The 23091-nt window shown below is 44.4% G+C and overlaps 1 protein-coding gene across 1 annotated transcript in view; it reads right to left on the bottom strand.

Annotated features, from left to right (window-relative positions):
• Positions 1–23091, bottom strand: part of ITPKB (inositol-trisphosphate 3-kinase B) — an 86601-nt gene that overhangs the window by 57257 nt on the left and 6253 nt on the right. Inside the window, exon 2 of the mRNA XM_083732268.1 lies at positions 19712–21609. Within this exon, the coding sequence (XP_083588394.1) occupies positions 19712–21412 (1701 nt within the window). The 5' untranslated portion in view covers positions 21413–21609. The remainder of the gene's footprint in view (positions 1–19711; positions 21610–23091) is intronic.

Genomic DNA, 23091 nt, shown 5'->3' with positions numbered 1-23091 from the left:
AGCAGGAGCTTTTAGACTATAAAAATAAGCTCAGGGCTATAACAGGCACAGGGTAAATCCATTCCAACCCAAAAGTACTGAACCTGAACTGCCAACCTACCACTGTCTGCCTCCAATAGAATCACAGAATTATAGAATCATAGAGTCGGAAAGGATTCTGAGGGTCATCTAGCCCAACCCGCTGCAATGCTGGAATCTCAATTGAAGCATCTATTGCAGATGGCCATCCAACCTCTGCTTCAAAGCCTCCAATGAAGGAGAGTCCACAACCTCCGGAGGGAGTCCTTTCCACTGCTTCTGTCCAGCAATTTGTAAGAAAAGGGTACCGTTTCTGCTTGAAAAATCAACGTATATACAATATGTCAATCATCTGGTGAAGTACAACTTGTCTCTGTGCCTATGACTATTTCTCCAATTACACAACAGGATCATATATATGCAAAGGGGAAGCTGTACTATGCCTGGTTCCAGCATACTGCACAGAAAGGCTGCTATGTCAAATATTTAGAGCAAGCACTGACAGGTCTGTTGTTGTTTTTAACCACGAACATCCTTTTCAGATGTTGACGAAAGGATTCACTTTGGTTCCTATATTGGGGTGTTGACATGAAAGCTTAAGAAGAATGCCAAACTTTTCCCCTTTTGCACTGGCATACACATGATAAGATTTCAGCAAGCACACAGGCAAACGTGTGACATGCTTACAAAATCTGACACGTAATGGTGTGGCAACAGATCGCCAAATCTAATACTAGCTGCAACATTCTGGACAAAGTGTAAAAGCATTGGAATTGTTTAAACTACTGTACTTTTTCATTTGGCTTTTTAAAAAGTTGTTTCATTTTAGAATCTTTTAAACTTGCTTTGAAATCATTATCCGCAGTTGATGTTGACTGCACAGGCCTTTGGAATGGCAGAAAAGGACCACCTGGGCTGAAATAAATCAAAAGAAGCCCAAACCCATGGATATTCACTCCAGAGTAAGTCCCACAGTCTAAACTGGGGCTTTCTCATAGACACCTGTACATACAGTTACAGACTGAGGCAACATTTCATATGGTTCTGCATACATTTCTGTAAAAAAAAAAAAAGTTGCTTTCAGAAGCAGCTTGGACTGCAATCATAACACCACTTAGCTGGGAATAAAACTCATAGAATCCAACAGGACTAACTTCAGGTTATTTAATATGGTTTTATTATTGCCCACTGCAAGCCAGAGTTTTGTGAGTTTTCCTCATGTATTTTCCAGACCTTCTTTTGACATTTTAAAAATGGGAGCACAAACCTACACAGCGTAACAAGGCAAAGGGCTCCTGTATCTTTAAGTAAAAGCTTCCTTCTTGCAATTTCAGTCCTTTTATTGCTTCCTGTTAAGGTCAGGAGTAGGATTACTGTGGAATAGCCTGCTAATTGCCCCTTGAACAGTTCCTCTTACAAAGCAACCCTAAGTGTTTCCTCTCAGAGGTAAGTCCTACCAAATTCAATTTGGCTCACTCCCAAGAGCTTGATGTTAGCTTTACTAATTAATTACTAAAATTAGTTTTACTAATTTTCTCTCATATAGATATATATAGATATTCTGCTTCCAACTGAGGAAAAGCAATGCTCCAGCAATAACAGGTGCTGGTGTTGAAGCAACACGAGACTCCTCTTCATTTATATATCTTACTTATTATTTGCAGACTTCTCTTGTAATCCCTTCTAAAGTCATGGTTATTGTTTCTTGTTCCATTTCCATGCCAAATTGCTGTTTGATTTTCCATGTGAAATTATTAAAGGATCAGATTGTTTATCTTATCATTTATCTCTCCCTGTTTGGTTTCCTACTGGTAGGCTCTGATGGGACGGGAAGGAGAATCGTTATTCAAGCTCCTTTCTGTATTATCATTAAAGACTGTTTAAAATTATTGCTTGCAATCTGTAAACGCTGCTGACTCTTTGAATCTGAGATTTATTACAGAAAGCATAAAATGCTACAACATGTCATTGGATTAAGCAGCCCTGATTCAGCTCCAGATGTGGAAGAAATACATAACAAGAAATCCTACGGAATTAGGCATTTTCAGACTGAGGTCATCAATTGCCATAGAGAAGATAAAAACAAATGTAGTTGAGCCTGGAAAGAATGCTGCTAAAATTGGAAAAACATTTAATATGAGTAGCCTACGGGTACAATAACACCACACTGTAACTTAAGAAAATCCCGCAGCACAAAGCATACCAAAAGGATTGCAGACTTAGCTTTTTAGTTTCTGGATCTCCAGGAAAGCATAGCTTCCCTTCTTTCTTTCCTCCTCTGAGATTTGCCTTCCCAGTTCCATAGGGTCAAGCACTTCTGCCAATGTGCCCTATAGAAACTATTGTATAAATTGTGCTATTACGGCTTCATGGAAGAAGAAAGCAGCATAATAAGTTTATTCATTGCCCCCCTTACCACAAAAAAAGCTTCTGGCAATGATAAACTATAGAAAGTACAACTGAAACTTAACCAGCTGTTACCATTAGTAAGTGGTAGTTATATATTTGCATAGGTGGTAGGAGCATGTCTGAATCACAATGATAGATCATGGATTTCCATTTGCAACTTGTCAAACAAGCTGCACTTGCTAGAACAGGAAGACATTTTCTTATGATGTGCCGTATTTTTTGCTCTATAAGACTCACTTTTTCCCTCCTAAAAAGTAAGGGGAAATGTGTGTGCGTCTTATGGAGCGAATGCAGGCTGTGCAGCTATCCCAGAAGCCAGAACAGCAAAAGGGATTGTTGCTTTCACTGTGCAGCGATCCCTCTTGCTATTCTGGCTTCTGGGATTCAGAATTTTTTTTTTTCTTGTTTTCCTCCTCCAAAAACTAGGTGCGTCTTGTGGTCTGGTGCGTCTTATAGAGCGAAAAATACGGTACATAACCATTTTGGAGCAATACAACCATGCAGTAAAATTGCTTCTTACGCTATCTCAGTGGTGTTCCGTTTCCAGAAAACAAGACACCCAATTCACAGGGCAATTTCTTAATATGGCAAAAGTCACCAGCTGTGAATGGGGGGACAAGGAGAACTGAAGGAGAAAGAAACTGCCCGACAGCATCACAGAGCGCTTGCAAAAGGGTAAACAGAGAACTGCAGAAGGAATGTGTCCCTTTCCTCAAGGCTGCTGGCACTTATCAAACTGACTGGAAGACTCAGCACCGTGTCAGCAGAGTAATGTGTTGCTATAGGAAGAGTCTTCCCTTGGTGATTGTGGGGATGGCTGCTACATTGGCCGTGTTCAAGCAATAGTTATATTGGGGCACACAAGATTTTCAAGACGTTTTTGGCAACCAAAACCAACCATTTTGTTTAGTGTGGTGGCATGGCAATTGTGCATAGCTTTGCAAAGAACAGGTTTGGTGGTTCTGGACAGGGGTCTTTTTAACTTATCAAATGTTAAATGGAAAAGGTAAATCCAAGCCAAATGGGGATGGCGGCATATTGATGGGCACTGCAAAGAAACCCAACAACAAACAAACCCTGCCTGAGTGAACTGCACTGATTCCAGAATGAGCAGTTATGAACTCATTTGCACACATCCTTTGTCTAGGCAAGGAGTTACTGAGCACAGAACAGGGTCTCTTTCTTTACCCCATTAGCTTTTATAGGAACCAGCTGCCACTGAAATTAACCCATTTAAAATGTAAGGATTTGACTCCAAGCACAACACTTAGTAAATATGACCAAACTTTACTTTAGTTCCTATTTGGCAAATGTTGATCAGAGCGCTATTTGTTGTTGCCTTTCCAACTAACAAACAGTGTTTTATTCTCCTGGTTATCATCAGAAGCATTATAGGCCATAATAAATGGGAAAGCAGCTTCTCTGCAGGCATGATGGAGGTAGCCTCTTCTTCTTTAAGTTAGAGGACTTGTGCACATTCTGAGTGGTGGAGCATGCACTTCCTATTAAATTCTCTGCATCTCCAGGTAGAATCAGGGAAGACGCCTGTATGAAACGCTGGAGGGAGAGCCACAACACTGAGAAGGGAGACCAATCTCATGATCGGTATAAGGCTGATTCCTGTTTCTAGAGTGCAACAAATGCAAAGAGCTTTAAAAAAGGAAGGGTGTCCGAGGCAATTCAGCTGCACTGATAAAAATTTCTTCCTGGGTAGGATCTTGCTGAGATGGAGCGGTCTCATCGCACATGCTGGGAGGATGGGTTGTTCTTAACACAGCTGGCTACATATGTGGACATATGTATTCATCTACATGTTATGTGCTTTTTTAAATTACAAAAACTATTGCGGTGGCAAGGAAGCATAAATACACCACTTGTTATGGGCACTGTCCCAAAAGACCCTGTGCCAATCCCACTAAAACGCACACATCTGTAATTGTTTTGGATTTTTCCTAGTATTCTTTGAAGAAATGCAGAAACCTCTACACAGCCAGATTTTCACATTAGCCGTGAACCGTTTTATGCACTGCTCCCACAAGGCCCTGTTAGCTTGCATCCACTCTGAAGGCTCAGCTTTATAGCTGACGTTTATGGCCATTTCTGCCAACATGAAGCAATCACAGCCAGTGGCCTACACATTCATTACTGCACCTGATATATGCTGTAGTAATTGGCTTTAATGAGATGGCGGGTGGCAGGCAGGGTGCTATTGCACTTGTGTTCATGGCAATCAAGCAGAGCTGGCCCTACTGTTAGGCAGAGTGAGGTGGCCGACTCAGGCGGCAGATGCTGAAGTGGCAGGGAGCAAAAGCAAGACGCTGGTCAACAGATTTCCAGCCATGTGGTCTGTCCACCACTCCCTAAGCCAACCTACTACCCTCAGGTGGAGCGGAAGCCACCATTCCCTCACTAGTGTTGAAGTAAGACTCAGTTGCCAGTCTCTGTTCTACATTGAATGGGAGGGGGCATCTTCACAGTTACCTCAGGCAGCAAAAATATCTTGGGCCTGTTGCAATGTCATAGTTAACTATATTTTTCATGATGTGGTTTTGGTAATGTTTGGGCCTTCCTTTTAACATCTCACCCTCAACATGTTGGCTCTCCTACAGGAAGGCAAAGGCTTACAAAGTAATTTCCAGAAAACAGTTAACTTCCCGACAGCGACTGCTGAATTCTAACACGTGTGTGTGGAATCTTGTTTGGGCTCCATCCATCTAAAACTAGTGAGAATAACTAGATGTATTCAGCCACCAGAACATAAACATGAACTTTGAGAATTATGCAAGGCTGAGTTAGGCCACTGTGGCATTTTATAGCACATCCAGGTGCCAAAATAATCAAGAGTGTGACTTCACTGCCACACAATGACTAAACATTAGTACTGAGCTAATGTTTTCACTAAACATTTAGAACATAAACCTGTTCTAAAACAAGATAGCAAACTGGCAGGCATGGAAATTATGGCACCAGTGCTCAGTGGTGTTTTATGTCTTCACTTATTCTAGTATACAAAAGAAAGATTGAGACTGTAATTTCAGCTACTGTGTATTTTAATTCTCTGAAGTTTCTAAGTTGCCAACTAATAACAGCTGGTCTCTATTTTAAAGAAATGTTTTCTTTATGGTGATTCCTTTAATGAATTCCTAGCAACTTGTGTTACTTACTTTAAAATGTTGGGGGGGGATTAAAACGGTAATTTAGAAAGAGATAACTCTTTTTCAGGGGCATAACAACAATGCGCATTATGAATGGAAACACTGGCTGCCAAAGATCAACATCCTGACCCAAATGAGTTCCACCCTTTATACTGAGCCACCACCCTAGATGTGTTTTCAAAATGCAAACTTAGGAAGTCTTCTCTCAGTCAGTCAGAGCTTCCTCCAACTCCATTTTCCCCGAGATACACATTGATGACCATCCTCAAAGTTGCACTGGGTTCTTTCTGGGATATATCACCACAACCTTATTTCAAAACATTGTTATTTTTATCTGGAGTAGAGAGGCAGGAAGCAGAGGCAGGCAGTGGCCCAAACCTCCCCAATCTGGTGCCCTCCAGAGGTTTTGAGCTGCACTTTTCACTATCCTTGCTCACTGGCCCTGCTGCTGGAGCTGATGGGAGCTGGGAATCCAAAACATCTGGAGAGTGCCGGATTAAGGAACGCTGCATATACTTTAAAGTTAGCCTAGCAATAGTGGAAATTGAAAAATGGCCCCCACTGGCTGACATCCTTCTGACATCTTCTCTCATATGCCTCTGTGACTGTAGGTACATTTGTAACTCACTATTGGGTTTTCAATCTCCTTTCTGTCCTTTTTTTGTTAGCTGCCTTGGCTGTCATCTATCAGGTCCTAAAATTCTGCCAGGCCATTAAGGTGAGCGGGTTCAAGACTTTTCGATGGGAGGACAATGTGGACTCTCTTCCTTTGGCTACTTTTACTGAGCTGGACAGCAGTCTGCCTGCCCCAATCAATCTGCTGTCACTTTTTCGCAGACCACAAAAGTCTTGCCTTGACACAGCAGAGCTTTTGAGGAGAGACAGTTGCAGCCCTTATTTTGTTGAGAAGGGGGGGGGGTATACTGAATAACTCTCTCTTTCTACTGGAAGCAGATCTCTTGGAAAAGCAAACTGTTTGCATCCACTCTCTGTGTGTGTGTCATTCAGGGATAGGGCGTTTGATCCAGGGAAGTTAAACCATTTCCATTGTTTTAGACTGTATGCTCTTTGGGGTAGAATTCCTTATCTGAATTGTGTACAGAGCAATGTACACTTATGGCACTATATAAAGATATGTTAAAAATAAGTGGCCAGAGGAGATGCTCACACAGCAATCCAAATGCACTAGGTAAAGGTAAAGGGACCCCTGACCATTAGGTCCAGTCGTAACCAACTCTGGGGTTGCGGCACTCATCTCGCTTTATTGGCCGAGGGAGCCGGCATACAGCTTCCGGGTCATGTGGCCAGCATGACTAAGCCGCTTCTGGCAAACCAGAGCAGCGCACGGAAACACCGTTTACCTTCCCGCTGGAGCGGTACCTATTTAGCTACTTGCACTTTGACGTGCTTTCGAACTGCTAGGTTGGCAGGAGCAGGGACCGAGCAATGGGAGCTCACCCTGTCGTGGGGATTCGAACCGCTGACCTTCTGATCGGCAAGTCCTAGGCTCTGTGGTTTAACCCACAGCACCACCCGCGTCCCTTCTAAATGCACTACACAGGCTTAAAAAGGTTGGCAACCTCCTGTCTAGCACTGGCTGTCTTCAAACCAAACAGCCAAGAGAAATAGATGCTGTTCATTGCTTATCCTCAGCATTTTCTTATGATTTCAGAGTTAAACGGGCAGCACCTGACTCATGAACAGCTTTTTTGGCTGTGGTTCCCTCCCTCTGGAACCTTTTGCAACTAGAATTTCTTTCGCACAGCTTTCATCAGCAGCTCAGTGCACTTTTATTTTCTAAAACCTTTAATGGTAAGTGTTGATTTACTCTTTGGGAATTTCTGAAACTTTTTTTTTTTTTTTTTTTTTTGCTGACAACCGTCTTTTTAATTTGCTGTTAAGTGGTTCTAGCAGTCTGCTATTATAATGGAATTTTATGTTATTTTAAAATATTTCTGTGTGCATTGATTTGAATGCTCAGGCTGGAAAACTGCATCAGTAAACACACAAGCATACACACATGTTTCACTCTTGCTTCTACCCAGCCTCCTGCCGATCCCTTTTCTGAACCTTCCCTCCAAAGCCTTCAAGGAAATATTCTGGATATGTCCTCTAACCCAATTCTGGGGGCATATGCATTTTTTCTCCTATTTTTATTCTGGTATCTCCCCCCATATGATCTAGATTGCTATGACAGCCTGCCCCACCATTCTCCCAAACTTGCATGAAAAAGGCTTGCAAACCCTTATCTTGAAGCCAAGCTCAGCTTCCCTAGGCTCAGAAGGCAACATATACTAAGCTTCATATACCCTAAATGAAACATTTAGGATTCATTAATTTCAAGAAACCTGGTCTGCACCCAACCTGTGGTAAATAATATGAAACTACCCCATCTGTGAAGGGACGCGGGTGGCGCTGTGGGTTAAACCACAGAGCCTAGGACTTGCCGATCAAAAGGTCGGCAGTTCGAATCCCCACAACGGGGTGAGCTTCCGTTGCTCGTTCCCTGCTCCTGCCAACCTAGCAGTTCGAAAGCATGCCAGTGCAAGTAGATAAATAGGTACCGCTGCGGTGGGAAGGTAAACGGAGTTTCCGTGCGCTGCTCTGGTTTGCCAAAAGAGGCTTAGCCATGCTGGCTGTATGCCGGCTCCCTCGGCCAATAAAGTGAGATGAGCGCAGCAACCCCAGAGTCGGCCACGACTAGACTTAACGGTCAGGGGTCCCTTTACTTTACCTAAATAAAACATTTAGGATTCATTAATTTCAAGAAACCTGGTCTGCACCCAACTTATGGTTAATAATGTGAAACTACCCCATCTGTGCCACAGTTACTAACTCTGTTTCCTGATCCTGAAAGCTCCTGCTGAACTGGACCAAGAACACACAGTCCCAGTCACCCAAGAGTGTCTGGAATAATCTCAGTTCTAGCATTACTCTTTCACAAAACATATCTCCCACAAACGGAGTTTCTCTCACTTCTCATTACTCAAATACAATTGCACCCAGAGAAAAAATGTTTTTTTTTTTAAATATGGCAAATTAATGGTGGGTGGGTGTGTTGGTTTTTTGACTGCGTAGAACAGGAAAAACAGAAGCAAAGGGTCTGACTTGCACTTGGCTACAACATGTCATATATAAACAAAGCTCACTTCAACTTTATTTCACAGTCACTGCCAGTCAAAGGAATGAATAAGCTTTCGCTTTCAATAGCTAGCAAACATTACACACTCTTATACACTGGCTTCCCAAACAGTCATGCTGCTTTGCTAATGTTAATAGAGGCTTGCACTTAAAAGCAGGCAGCGATCTTAGGATCCTTGCATTGTATGTGGAGACGCAGATGTCTGAAACCAAATGGCAACTTGAAGAAGAGTTTGGGGGCTGAGCATCCAAGCCCCACCCCAATATTCCTGTGTGCTCCATGCAAGATCCCTCACTGAGTTATCAGGGGTCCTGATCATGAGGAGCCTTTTAAATGTGTTTAGCTGAATACACTTTGAATCCCCCTTAAGCCTTTGCTACTCAGCCCAGGAAGATCAGGAGTGAAGTGGTGAATAGCCAGCTCTCCCAGAGACACTGCAGGTGGTGCGTGCAGGTTGCCATTATTGATTGTTGCACATGAGTGCTAAAAGCCTTTCACAGTTATCTGCACTTAGCAAAGGAGATGCTGGAACAGTAAATCTTAACAGCAGCTTGCATATCACATGGCATTTCCAGCTAGAAGGCCTTCACTTTTATGAAATGTTTTGAATGCCTAGCACATAGTTCCACATTCCCCAGCTGCTGGGATGCTCTGGAAGCCACAGATACAGAGCCCCAATAAAGCTTTCATAGCAGGAATCTGCTAGCAATGAGTGAGAATGGAGGATTAAAGTGCTGTAGCAATTATCTTACCTTTTGGGCCACAATAAAGTATTGCTCAACCATCAAGGACTGACCTGTTTCAGGGCAGGAGCAACTCCAAATGATTTTGGTGGCACTTTCCTCTGGCTGGAAAGTGTCAGGCAAACAAATTGCAAAAATTAGCAAAGGCCAGGCCAGTGGTAACCTGCTCTTCAAAAAAAAGCAAGCAACCTAAGCATTCAAAACTCTTTGCCAAATACCGAATTTGTATTTATTGCTCTCGCATGAAAGCTGAAGGAAGTTCACGATACCAAATCCTGGAGCATAGATTTTTATTCCAATGTCTGCTTTAAACTATTTCTATGTGCCAAATGAGTTCCAATTCTCTAAGAAGGATAGGACCTGTATATGGGTGAAGTGATAATATCGCCATGCCAACACCAATGAAACCAAGTAGCACCACAAGGAAAAAATAAAGGGCATTTTGTATCACATGCTATTTAGAATGCAGCTTATTAATGACTTGAGGATATGTCTGGTTGACATGGATAAACTCCAGAGAACAACTATAAGCAGAAGACTTGGGAGTAAAAGTCCCAGGTGTGAGAATTTTAATCCAAACTGAAATGTTCCTCATTATTCGACAGTTGATCTGTAAAAATAACCAAATCTTAAGATGGCCCCATTCAATTAGCTTCATGGTATTATGCCAACTCCAGTGTCTTAATTTATAATATGATGCACTGTCCATTTTTGTTTTGATAATCTTGTCATTGCTGTTTCGTTGCATTTTTCAAATTGATTTTACAAAGTTACCATTAGAATGTTATATTGTTAGGGGGAAGGGAAAGGTAGGATATAAATTATCGTCATCATCAGTGCTATTTTTCAGGAAAAAATAGGTGCAGGAACTCACCATGAACGCCTGCCTCGCTCTCTTAAGAATGGCAATTGTGCCCACCTGAGAGGTTCTGGAACTATGTTCCAGCCAGTGCCGGCTGAAAAAAAAGCCCTGGTCTTCAAAATAAATAAGTTTTCATTTTTGGAAGGGGAAAAAAAGAGAGAGCAAATTTTTCACTTCACACTGCTGTAACATTTAATAAGGTATGGACACTGTCTGCTGAAGGCTTATGGCATGTCTAAAGCCACTAATGTAGCTGAAAACAGTGCACAAGGAATACTTGCAAAAACAGTGAAAGAGGCAGTGTGCCTCAGGGAAAGTTTTTCATAGAAGGGCCATGATATCTATAATTGTTCTCATTCAACAGAAAACTTTCCCTGAAGCACACTACCTCTTTCACTGTTTTGTAAGAATTCCTTGTGCACTGTTTTCAGCTATATTAATAGCTTTAGACATGCCATAAGCCTTCAGCAGACAGTGTCCATACCTTATCAAATGCTGCAGCTGTGTGAAGTGAAAAATCTGCTCTCTTTCCCCCCCCAAAAAATGAAAGCTGATATTCTCAGAGGGACACTACATTCTGCAAATTCCATTTTGCGTGGGATGGGAACACAAGAGCTGCCTTGCTGGGTAAGACCAAGGGCTCATATAGTCCAGAATTCTGTCTCCAACATAGCCTAGGAAAATACTTCTGCAGGGTTGTAAGCAGGGCATTAAAGGGATGGTCATTTTCTGCTTGTCCTGGACACCCTGTGCTCAGATATGCACGGCCTCTGAACATGAGAGACTTCACCCTTAGCTGTAATAGGCAACAGCTATGGATGGATAGATAGATAGATAGGCCTATTCTCCTTGCCTACTGCTTGCTCTAAGCTACACTACATCAACATATCTTGTGCCAGGGAGTTCCATCATTTGTCTAACCATGTGCTATGTAGAAAAAGTACTTCTCTGTCCTGAACCTACAGGCAATCGACTTTATAGGGTGAACCCCAACTTCTAGTGCACAGGAATGCTTACAATACACCAAACAGAACTTAGTACCTTGTGGATCTAATGCCTGTGCCCTAAGAGCCATTCCATCAGGCTGCAGAAGAGGGAGGGGTAAGAAGCAGAGCTATTTCATCGGCTCTGCTGAGGAGTCACCAGCTGCCTTTGGTTCTTTTTCTCCCTCATCTATCACCTAGCAATAGTTGTTCTTCCATCAGACTACCTGAACTGTTTCCATCTAAATTAGTCATCCTTAGAACTTCAAAACTAGTGACTCAGTTTGCTTTTTCCTCCCTCTGAACCCCTTGTTCTTTTAGTGTCTTGCCTTTTAAATCGTAACTCCAAGGCCAGGGATGATCTTGTTTTCTTTTTATTGATCTGCAAGCTTTTCAGCTGACGAGCAAGGTAAAAAAAATACATGCTAACTAAATAAAAAACCTATTACCTTCATCACTATAAATCTGCATTGTTGTCCGAGCCCTACTCCATATAATGCTTGCTGTGTCACTGCCTATAACATGGCAGCCTCCACAAAACATAAAACATCTAATCAGTAAGGGGATGAGAACTGGATTCAATGCTACAAGGCAAAAAGCAGCAGAAATGCAAAAAGCTAAAGAAACAATAACAATCCGATCAGGTCTTATAGCAATGAAATAGAAGTGAGCTTTCCTACAATACCTAGAAAAGATGGGACAGATATTCATAAAGCACCATATAATAGGAATTAACTTCCAGTGTTGGCAACGAATGTGGTACAATTGATAGTTCGAGGAATTTGGAAGTGCCTGATCCAGAGACAGCTGAGCAGGGTGGAAAGGCTGGGTGGAGTAAAGGGTTAACATGTGTGATTCTGTCTCTCTCTGTTGATTCTTTGTGGTTCTGGAATGTAACCCTGACAGTGTTCCAGAGGAGTAATGGGGCCTTTGGCTCTAAAAGGGTTCTCCATGCCTGGGCATACAACATTATAATATTAGAACACATTTATGATGACTCATGCATGACAGGTACACCATGTAGTCAGCCTCAAGGGCTTCCTCCAGACAATTGCACTAAGCAACACCACTGATATATTACATTCATGGATCACTCTGTCCTCCATCCTTTTGGAGCTGAATATATTCCTCTCCAACTTGCAAAACACAGATTTAGTAAAGCCCCACACTCTGGCCAGACGGTATAAGCAGCCAAGCCTGTCAAACATGTCAAGCTCATCACTCTGATTCGCCTCCTCTTCCTTTGGAATAACTGTTACAACATGCCCTTTCCTATGCTTATGTGCTTTGGAGCATATTTCAAGTTTCCACAACAAGATGACGCTGTGACTTTCCACAATGCTGGATTGCCATTTGTGTATCCTTCCACCCACTTTTAGATCTCTAGACTGCTTCCCTATTGAAACAAAGCGGTGTGCAACACAAACATCTGAGCTCAACAGGTTTCCCTTCCATGCAAATAGCTCCAGGTTAAATCCCTGGCATCTCCAAGGAGGGGCAAGGAATATCCCCTGTCTGAAACCTTGTGGAAAGCCACTGCCAGCCAGTGTAGACAATGCTAAACTTGAAGGGCCAATGGACTGATTCAGCATAAGACAGCTTCCTGTGTTCCTTCTCCATTTCAACAAAATGAGAATAACTACAGTTGACGCTACAGGATTGTTATGCAGGAGTAACGTAGGAGCTGCATACCAGTTTGTATACGAGTAGGGTTGGGCTGAACAACTTCAGAGGTGGCTACGAAATACTAGACTGATTTAATCATGTATTGTCTCTCACAGTACAGCAGCAAAAATGGCATCTTCTTCAGGGCTGGAGGATATCAAGCTAAAGTTGGGGGCAGGGAGATCAACCATACATCGCCTTTTATCCGAGATACTTGCCTAGCTAAGACACTTGGTGCTGTGGAAAACAAAATAGCTTTAGGTGATACTGTGTTGAAATGTCAACACAAGGTCTTCCCCACAGAGAACATTCAGGAGTTAGTATAGACAACCGGATGTTCCTGAAAGGTTCCTTAATCAGGCAGTGTACGGCCTCAGAAAAAGGTCAGAGCGAGTCTTCTGTTGACTGAGCACTTAAGTGTACATCCCAGAAAGGTATTTTCCTAATGCATATCACCACCTCTTCTGTGTAGGTAGTAGCCTAACCCAAAGTAGAATAACAAACAAATTTTCCTCCAGGGTTAGAATGGAGAGCAGTGTGATTTCCAAGGTTTTAGTAGACTAAAAGATCTCACAGAATAAAATAAAATATAAACACATTTTGACAAAAGAGTTGTTAAAAGGCTGGCAACAAACTTCCGAGCCACAAGCCGGAAACTGATAAAAAATAGGTTGCTGCTTTGCAAATGTTGTCCATGCTGCCATGTCTTCAACCTTTCAGGATCAAGATGCACGAAGTTAGCTGAAGCAGATACTTAACTAGATTACAAGCAGACCGTGATGGTAAGGTTTCAAGTTACATAAAGGCCCTTTCAGGACAGAAGTGCTGTATTAAATATATGTATGTTCCCTTTGGAAATAACACAAACGCAAATAAGACATGTTTGCAACTTCAGAACTATTGGGAATGCACAAGGTCCCTGGAGGGGGCAGAACATATTGTAAGGATGGGGTCAGTTTGGTCATTCAAGGTAGCAGGATTACATGGAATTAGTAGGCTGCATTTGGGCTGTCGGGACGCAGGTGGCGCTGTGGGTTAAAGCCTCAGCGCCTAGGACTTGCCGATCAAAAGGTCGGCGGTTCGAATCCCTGCGGCGGGGTGCGCTCCTGTCGTTCGGTCCCAGCGCCTGCCAACCTAGAAGTTCGAAAGCACCCCCGGGTGCAAGTAGATAAATAGGGACCGCTTACCAGCGGGAAGGTAAACGGCGTTTCCGTGTGCGGCTCTGGCTCTGGCTCTGGCCAGAGCAGCGATGTCACGCTGGCCACGTGACCCGGAAGTGTCTCCGGACAGCGCTGGCCCCTGGCCTCTTAAGTGAGATGGGCGCACAACCCCAGAGTCTGTCAAGACTGGCCCGTACGGGTAGGGGTACCTTTACCTTTACCTTTTATTTGGGCTGCCAGGTTTGAACTACTGAAACATTGTTTGCTGTCAATTGTATACAGAGCTGTATCCTCAAGATGCATTTTGTCATATATTGTCAGTTTGGCTTGCAGTCAGATTTTATGATTTCTCTCCTGTTGTACTCACTTCAACCAAATCTAACATTAAGAGAGCTCATAAAGTGTGTGTGTGTGTGTGTGTACATGCATATGCCAATAAATATGTGCCCACACTTGCATTCAGACTGTCACAGGAGAGGCCTGCAGGATTGCATTTGCACATACAGGTAACTTGCCCCATATGTGGGGGTTATGCTCTCAGGGTGCTGCATATATGCAAAATTGTGTATACTCAAACCACTCCCTGGAGGACACAAAACTGTCTCCACATGAGCAGTCCTACCTTTCGGAGCTGGCACGTTGAATGGGTCTTACCAGCAGCAGCCCAAGCAAGGCAAGAGAGCTTATTAAAAGCTCTTTCCAGGCTGGGAAAACCCTGAACAAAGATAACTTTTAAACTCTTCACTTTCCATACATTCGATTTCTGTGATTTCAACTGGCTAGCTGTGAACCATGTACAACTGAAATAACACATGTTAAACGTGCTTAAGTTGCAAGTTACCTGTATTCAGATACTCACTCCCTTATACATTTTCAATGGGCAGGAGCAAGGTCAAGATGTCCATGAATTCTTTATTTCATGAATGAGTCCTGCTGCTCTTTTGACTAATCAGGAAGCTGAAGAAGATGCTAGATGAGGTGGGTTAATCTAGTGAAACCTTGTTCTTGAACGAAGGAACCCTGCAAACCAGCTTACTCCCTAGTGTTAACGTGCCCCTTCCCAGTGTCTCCTTACCAACAATCTCTCTGCCCATCCCATGCACCATGGGGGGGGGGGGATCCCACTCTCTAAGGACAAAATAGTCAAGGTACTACACTAATAGGGACACGGGTGGCGCTGCGGTCTAAACCACTGAGCCTCTTGGGCTTGCCGATCAGAAGGTTGGTGGTTCGAATCCCTGTGACAGTGTGAGCCCCGTTGCTCTGTCCCAGTTCCTGCCAACCTAGCAGTTTGAAAGCACGCCAAAAAGTGCAAGTAGATAAACAGCTACCGCTCCGGCAGGAAGGTAAATGGTTTGGGTGTTCTGGTTTGGGTGTTCTGTTGCACCAGAAGTGGCTTAGTCGTGCTGGCCACATGACGCGGAAAAACTGTCTGCGGACAAACGCCAGCTCCCTCAGCCTGTAAAACGAGATGAGCGCCACAACCCCAGAGTCGTCTGCGACTGGACTTAACTGTCAGGGGTCCTTTACCTTTACCATTTTACTAGACTAATCTTCCTTATGTCCTTGCCTTGCCCAGAATATAAGGGTGAGAAATCCTACCTTCTGACACTTGATAAAAAGATAGCCTTCTTCTTGCTGTTGTTCAAGTACTGGCAGTTAGTCCTTGTTGTTTATCAGAAAAATATCAGATAATCAGCCAATCTTGCACAATGTGGCTGGACCAATAATTAAAGCACGAAGAAAGGAAGAGAATTGAATACCTTAATGCTGCTATAATCACAAATTCCCACACACAAAAGTTATTGTGCCACAATGCATTTCTGAAATTATCCCAACACTTGACAAGATCAAGGGGGTCCAGGGGAATCTTTCCTCAATATTTGGAGAAATCTCACACAGCATGTATTCATATTTTACAATAAGCACATATTAGGCAATTTACTACCCAACAACTGCAGCTAAGCTAAGAGGTAAATTACAGTAAAATTAGTTGCAACAAAAACCAAGTATTGTGGCCCCTTAATAATTAACAAACATATTTTGTTATGAGCTGTCACATACTGAAGTCTGCTCTAACGAAGTGGGCTTTAGCCCATGAAATCTTGCACCACAATACAGTTGTTAGTCTTTAACCTAGGAGGTCATAAGCCTAACAATTATTGCCATTTGCTCCTTTGCATCACACCAACACTAAACTGTCCATTTTCCATTGATATTTTGTTTATATCTATTTTAATTAAGAAACTATATCCCGCTTTTTCACCATCTAGGTCCCAAAGGGGCTTACAACAATAAAATATACAACATACAAAATTTAAAGCATAACTTAAACCACGAGAAGTTAAAAATCTAAAATATTTTTTAAAACAAAGAAAAACATCTAAGAAGCATTCAGGGTGCAATGGCCTCTTGAAATAAAAATCTTGGCTAGGTATCTGAAACTCAGCAGAGACGGTCCCTGTCTAACTTCTTGTAGGAGGGAGTTCCACAACATTGAAGGCCCAATTGCTCATTTATACGATTCGGGCTTCTGATCCATGGGAAACCACTAACACTGCTCTCCCCAACGATCTCAGCGATTGACTTGGGGTGTGATGTAATCCTTAAGGTATCCTGCGTCTAAGTTATTCTACACTAGTAGAAGAATCTTGAACCTGGCTCAGTAGTGGATGGGAAAGTAGTATGGGCCTTTTAACATTGGTATCATGTATGCCTGTCACTAGTCTAGCCACAGCATTCTGCACTACTTGAAGCTTCTGGACCAACAGAGGCTACCAAAGGCAGCACCATATGGAGCACACTGCAATAGTCCAGTCTTGAGGTTACCAATGCATGAACTATAGTAGTCAGGTTATCCCTGTTCAGGAATGGCCATAGGTAACGTACCTGTCAGTGCTGATAAAAGGCACTCCTAGACACAGGGGCCACCTGAGCCTCAATTGACAATGATCAAGAAACTTGATGAAGACCATTCCTGGAGGACCCACCCTGCACTGACATACAGCAGCTGGCCTTGACCCTAGAATTCTGGGTACAGTGGGTAGATTTAAAAATCACAATGTTGACATGAATGATTTTTGGACTAGGTTTTTGGTCCATGTTGAGCTTTAATTTTTTTATGCTGGTGGGTGGGATTTTTGTTTGTTTGTTTGTTTATTGCTAAGGTGTTACCAATGTTTTCCATCACTGTTATGGGAAGTGGGTGGTTTTAGTTTTTTCCTTTTTTCCAAAATGTTGTATGGAATATGAATGTGTTATATGATTCCCCCACCTTTTCTATGATATAATGTATTTATGTATTTTTTAAAAATGTAATTCACTTGGGGACTGTTTGGGTGACAAGCAAGTACTAAGTTTAAATAATAACAACAATAATAATAATGATTTATGAACAACCTGCTCATCTTATGCATGTCTATAAAAATGGACACAAGTATGATTTAATATAGTTAAATGATAGGTTTGCTAAAATATTCTAATAGAATCATTATAATCAACAGACTACCATACATTTGCTAAGCTTGTGGATATTGCCCTTGAACACATTTGAAGATGAAGACATTAGTTCAGTTAGGTAAATGTGTCAAAAACATTATTTTCTCCCTTTCAGATACTTCTTGAAGTCTGTATGGAACTTCTCTTATAGTCAAACAATTTTCAGGTTATTAGTGGCTATGACTTCTGTGCAAACAGCTAAGTCAAACAGAGGGAGCATGGTACTTGCTTTGTCTTTTACTTGAGAATAAAAGCATGAAGCATTCCTGATTAATAACAGCTGAAGGGGTCTTAGCAATGAAACAGAAGAGCCTGGCAAGCTAGCAAGTTTGGCTTTTTAAGAAGATGACAAATAATGATTTTTTTCCTAATCATCTGGGACAAGTGTTAACAGCTGAAGCTCTCTCAGCTCTAACAAATGCCCTGAACTATTTTTCCCACTATGAGATGACTTTCTGCCCTCATCTTAGGTTGAAAATCCATATGGAATTCAATTATGGGCAGCTGGACACTTGGACTCAGAGGCCCACAAGAATCTGAAAACCATCAGGACGGGTGCAAAAAAATGCATCCCCACCAACACCCCGTTTCCAGTCAACAACTACAGTCACTGTTGTGGGATTGATATGAAACTAATTTGATCATACTGAAGTAAGTGTCCTGTGTGTGCTGGGAGATTTAAATGGAAGATATGTATGTCTTTTTAAATGAAACTCCTATTTTTGAAAATTCAAACAATAGGGGTTTTTTTATTTCAGAAGTAATTAATTATAGTTGTCTCTCCTATATAAACAAACATGTTAAAGTATCTTAAAATATCTTAAAACCTAATTATGGCCATCTATCAAACAGAGTTAATGAAAGGTTTGTGTAAAAAATAGCACTGGGTGAAACTATTTCAGTTATAATGCTAAGCATTATAAATGACACAAGGGAAGCATGTATTGAATTTATTATTGCTGATTTCCTCCTGGACCCAGAGTCTAGCAAGCCGTCACTGGTACTAGGATCCAAAAGATGCCATCTTGTATACTGCCAGGATCATCCACAGAGCCCATATGGGTGATCATGTACTCCTAATTAAACCCTTCAACTTCCTGAGTTCTGCAATATGTTCAGTTCTCATGTTATGAATATTTATGAGCCTACTAACCAAATGCCATGGACATTTCTCTCAATCACATTAATAAACACTATTTTGCTCAATAGATAATAGCCCTTATGGTCTCAATACTTCAAAGTGAAATTCTGTGCAATATTTTTTCAGAAGTTCCGCTTTCTTCAGTGGGGCTTCCTTCCAAATAAATATACTCTTACTTAGCCATCAAGTAAGAGATATTGTTTAATATTCTTGAATGTGTAAAGAGAGTGCCAAAGAGAAATGTGTGTCTTGACTCAGCTATGCATAAAGGCTCTATTTAATTAAAAGCTAATACATTTAAATTATTATAGTAACCAGTTAGTAAGCATGCCTGTGCAAATTTACAGGAATTTCAAAATAAGAAACTGCATTTAAATCAATCATTTTAATTTGTTCGTTTTCCTTAACAATTCAAACAATTTAAATCACCTTTGTTTAAATCAAACCACTCTGAGTGTATGGTGGTCTCTGTCATACCGCAAGAAGCCCTGGTGCCCATTGCCCTCTGGCACCCCTGGATTTACCCTCAAGGTGAGGTGTTACCACCCTGTTCTGGTTCCTTTCCCCCACCGAACTCTGTTTCCATTTTCCAGATTTCCCGCACAACATAATGATGAACACACCTAATGGAAACATCAGTTGTGTGACTCCTTAGCGTGAAGCTGCGGCTTATCTCATTTCACTCTTAGAAGAATGAAACTTGATGAAATGAGCCAAACACACGAAATATTAAGGGAAGGCAAAAGTAAAAGTAAAGTGATCATAAGCACCAGAACAGAAACAGATCGAAAAGTGAGTGAACAACTTATTCCTCTTTAAGAGGATTCCCTTCCGAAACGGGCAGAGGAGACGCCCATCACCTGCAGAGGCAAGCTATTGAGAAACCTGCTGGTAATCTCTCTTATTGTCTGACACTTGCTTTGCTCAGAACTTACCACTCTTGGTTTATCCAGGGTTTGCAGGAAGGCTGGGCTCTGGTCCAAGGATCTCTCGGGATCGCTGGAGATGTCTTCCTCAGACTCTTCCCAGGATGAGGAAAAGCCAGTGGAAGAGGCTGAGGAGGAAGACAACTTCCTGACAGGCATGTTCTTTCGGGGGCTTCCTCCTGCCTCTTCCTCCTCCTGAGCACCCAGGTCAGTCACTATGACAGCAGGGATGCTGCTTCCTCCTCCGCAGCAACTCTCAGCTTCCATCAGGGGCTTTCCCTGCTCCTGCTGCTCTAGGGCTGCCGAGGTCCCAGGCAGAGGCTGCTGCCCCCCAGGATGCTGCTGCTCTTGCAGCCCAGCTCCGTTAGCTTCAGCCATAATGTCTGGGGAAGGCTCGGGTGCCGGCGGCAGCTTCTTCGCCGAGCACTCGACAACTAGCAAGCAGCTGCTGCTGCTGCTGCTACCCTCCTCGCCGTCAGTCTTGGCAACACAAGGCGGGTCTCCTGCCGGGAGCGGCTCTCCAAGGGGCTTCTCCGTCGCGTCGGAGCCCTGCCCTCCACGAAAGCCGCTCCTCCCCTGCGCGCCTTCTAAGAAATCTGGAGCCTTGGAGGACCCGCTCACCTTGGGCGGCCCCCGGGCACGCCGCGCATCGTCTTCCAGGAGCTGCCTCCCGTTCCCCGTCACCCCTGACGCCCCTTGACATCTCCTCGCGCTCACCACGCCTCTGGAGTCCTGGCATTCAGAGGAGCCGCTTCTCTTCTCCAAGTCCTGCCCCCCACCGGACCCCGGCCTCCTCTCCTCCTGCGTCCTGGAAGCCCCATTCGCCCTGTCCATCGCGCCCCAAGGGTGCGCCTTTGGCGAGGGGTCCCCTTTCTCCTTCTCCTCGGAGACGCGCGCCGGAGGCGACTTGCTCTCCAACTCTTTGGACTCCTGCGCTCCAGTTCTCCCGCCGCCCATCTCCTCCTCCGGGCGCTGGGCTCTGAGAAGGGGCCCGTTCTCCGTCTCCATCGCGCCTTGCGCAACCGGAGAGCCCGTGTCTCTCTTCTCCGCCTCCTGCTCCGGCGTCCCCGCCGTGTTCTCTAGCCGGGCCAGGGGGCTCTCCGGCCCCTCGACGGTCGCCTCCTCCTCCTGCCGCCGCCGCCGCTGCTGCTTGGACCCGGCCTCCGGTGCGCGCCCAAGCACTTGCGCGCCCCGAGCCGGGCTGGGCGAAGGCGACCTCCTCCTCCTGCCCGTGCTGGGACTCTTGAGGAGGAAGGCGCCCGCGGAGCTCTGCGCCTGGATGTGCGCCTCGAAGAGCCCCACTTTCTGAGTCACTTGCACGTTCTGCCGCTGCAGGAGCCGCGCCGTCCTGCGCGCCTCTTCCAAGCCGGGCGAAGGCGAGCGGCCAGGGGGGCTCGCCCAGCTGGGGCTGCTAAGCCGGCGGCGGGGCCCGCGGGGCGCAGCCTCCTCCTCGCCCCCTGCCTGCTGCAGCAGCAGCGGCTCCGCCGGCGGGAACAGAAAAGCTGGGGTGGCGACTGGAGCGCTGGAGCGCCCGGGCAGCGGGCAGTAGCTGCTGTGCCTCTCGGTTCCCGGGACCAGAGCAGGCAGCACCTGCCTGCGCGTGACGGGGGGCGTCTTGCTCCTGCCGCCTCCGCAGCCGCCCTTCTCCTCGTCTTCCTCGCCGCTCTTCATGACCACTAGGCTGTTGAGCGTATAGTAGGACACGGCCATAGTAAAGGGTCCGCTTCTTCCTCCTCCTCCTCCGCCACCTTCTCCTCCTCCCAGGTCAGCCTCTGCCGAACAGACCACGTCCTCTCAGGGCCGGCGGTGGCGGCGGCAGTAGTAGTGGCGGCTGCAGCATCGCCCAGGGAGCAGCCGAAGAAGCGCAGAGGCGGTGTGCTGGTCCCGGCCCGCCGCTCCATAAACAACTGAGGAGAGAGGGAGAGAGAAGAGGGACAGTGAGCGCGGGAAAACCCAGGCGTCTTTAGCCGCGCGCCCTGATTGGCCGCGACGTGCGCGCCTCGGCCAATGGCGGCGAAGCTCGCGGATCATGGGCCGGGCTGGCGGCCGTGAGGGGGTAGCGGCGGTTCAGGCTCTCCTCTTAAAACTATGGAGAGCGTTTAAATGCCCGCACGGCAAACCAGGACTAAATTTAATGTGCCTTTCCACAGACAGCGGAGATATCAAACGGAACCTTATTTCAAATACGACTGGGGGGGGGACCAAAAACCCTCAACGGCGAACAACCGACCCATTATTTCCCACCACCGCCTCAGTGTTTAATGCACTGTATTTAATGTAAGGCGGAGAGGGGAAACCTATGAACATACCGTATTGTGGTCAAATCCAGCATTTCATCCATTAAACCCAATATTAAACCGTACCTACGGAGACCATACTAGTCCAAAATCATAGCCACTCGGATTTCAATGCCATGGCACAGCCTCGGGGATATATAAATAATGGAATGGAATAGAATGGAAAGGAAAGGAAGCACTTATATCGGCTGGATGAGTAACTTTCCCTAAAGTAAGCAGTCACGGGCATATTGAGAGAAGTGAGATCTGCAGACACGAGTGCCTCTGGACCAGGCAGTACACAGAATAAAATCAAGATATAAAATCACAAAATAAATAATAAAAAATTTAAAAAACAACCCAATAGCCCCCCCAGAGCAGCGCAGTCCAGGGAGGATGCTATTGGAAGAGATCAAGAAGATTGGGGCACAGTGGGGGGCCATGGGCAAATCTCCTTATTAGCCCCCAGATCTTAACTCTGACATTAAAGTTTGGGCAAATAAAAGTCTTAGACTTGGAGGCAAAAGTTGTGGGGGAATGTGTAATGGGCAGCCCTAGATGTAGGACTGAGAGACTGTGGTGGGGATGCCAAGAGACTCACAAATCTAATGGGCCTAATCATGGGCGTAATCAGGATTTATGTTAGGAGGGCAGGATTTATAAGGGGGGGGGGCGAACCAAGCTACTGGTGACACAATTGGTCAGTTAGTTAAGCATTTTTTATTATTTACTTGATTGGGGGCAGCCGCCCATGGCCATGGGGCTAATCGTGTGAAGGCCTACTTGAAGTGGAAAATTGAGCTGTAAAGACAAAATGCATGACAAGACTGAGGGAAATAGAGCTACTGACATGTCTCTTTGGATGTGAGCTATCCTACTTCACACGATTCCTTTATTTTATACCGTACTACCTTATACTGTACCTGTGCACACTGTCAGTTGCTATATACCTTGGCATATTCTTTGAATTTGTGGGCATCTTGCTGAAACCTAGGCAGAGTTACTTCATGTATAAATGACCTACCCAAGATTGCAGTCCTATGAACTTTTGTGAGAATAAGCACCAACTGAATTTACTGGGATTTATTTATGACTAAATATGCATAGGGTCAC

This window comes from Podarcis gaigeae, assembly GCF_964106915.1.
Source record: "Podarcis gaigeae genome assembly, chromosome: 3".
NCBI classification, from domain to species: domain Eukaryota; kingdom Metazoa; phylum Chordata; class Lepidosauria; order Squamata; family Lacertidae; genus Podarcis; species Podarcis gaigeae.
The sequence above is the reverse complement of the archived record's forward strand: the minus strand, read 5'-3'. Positions and strand labels throughout refer to the sequence as shown.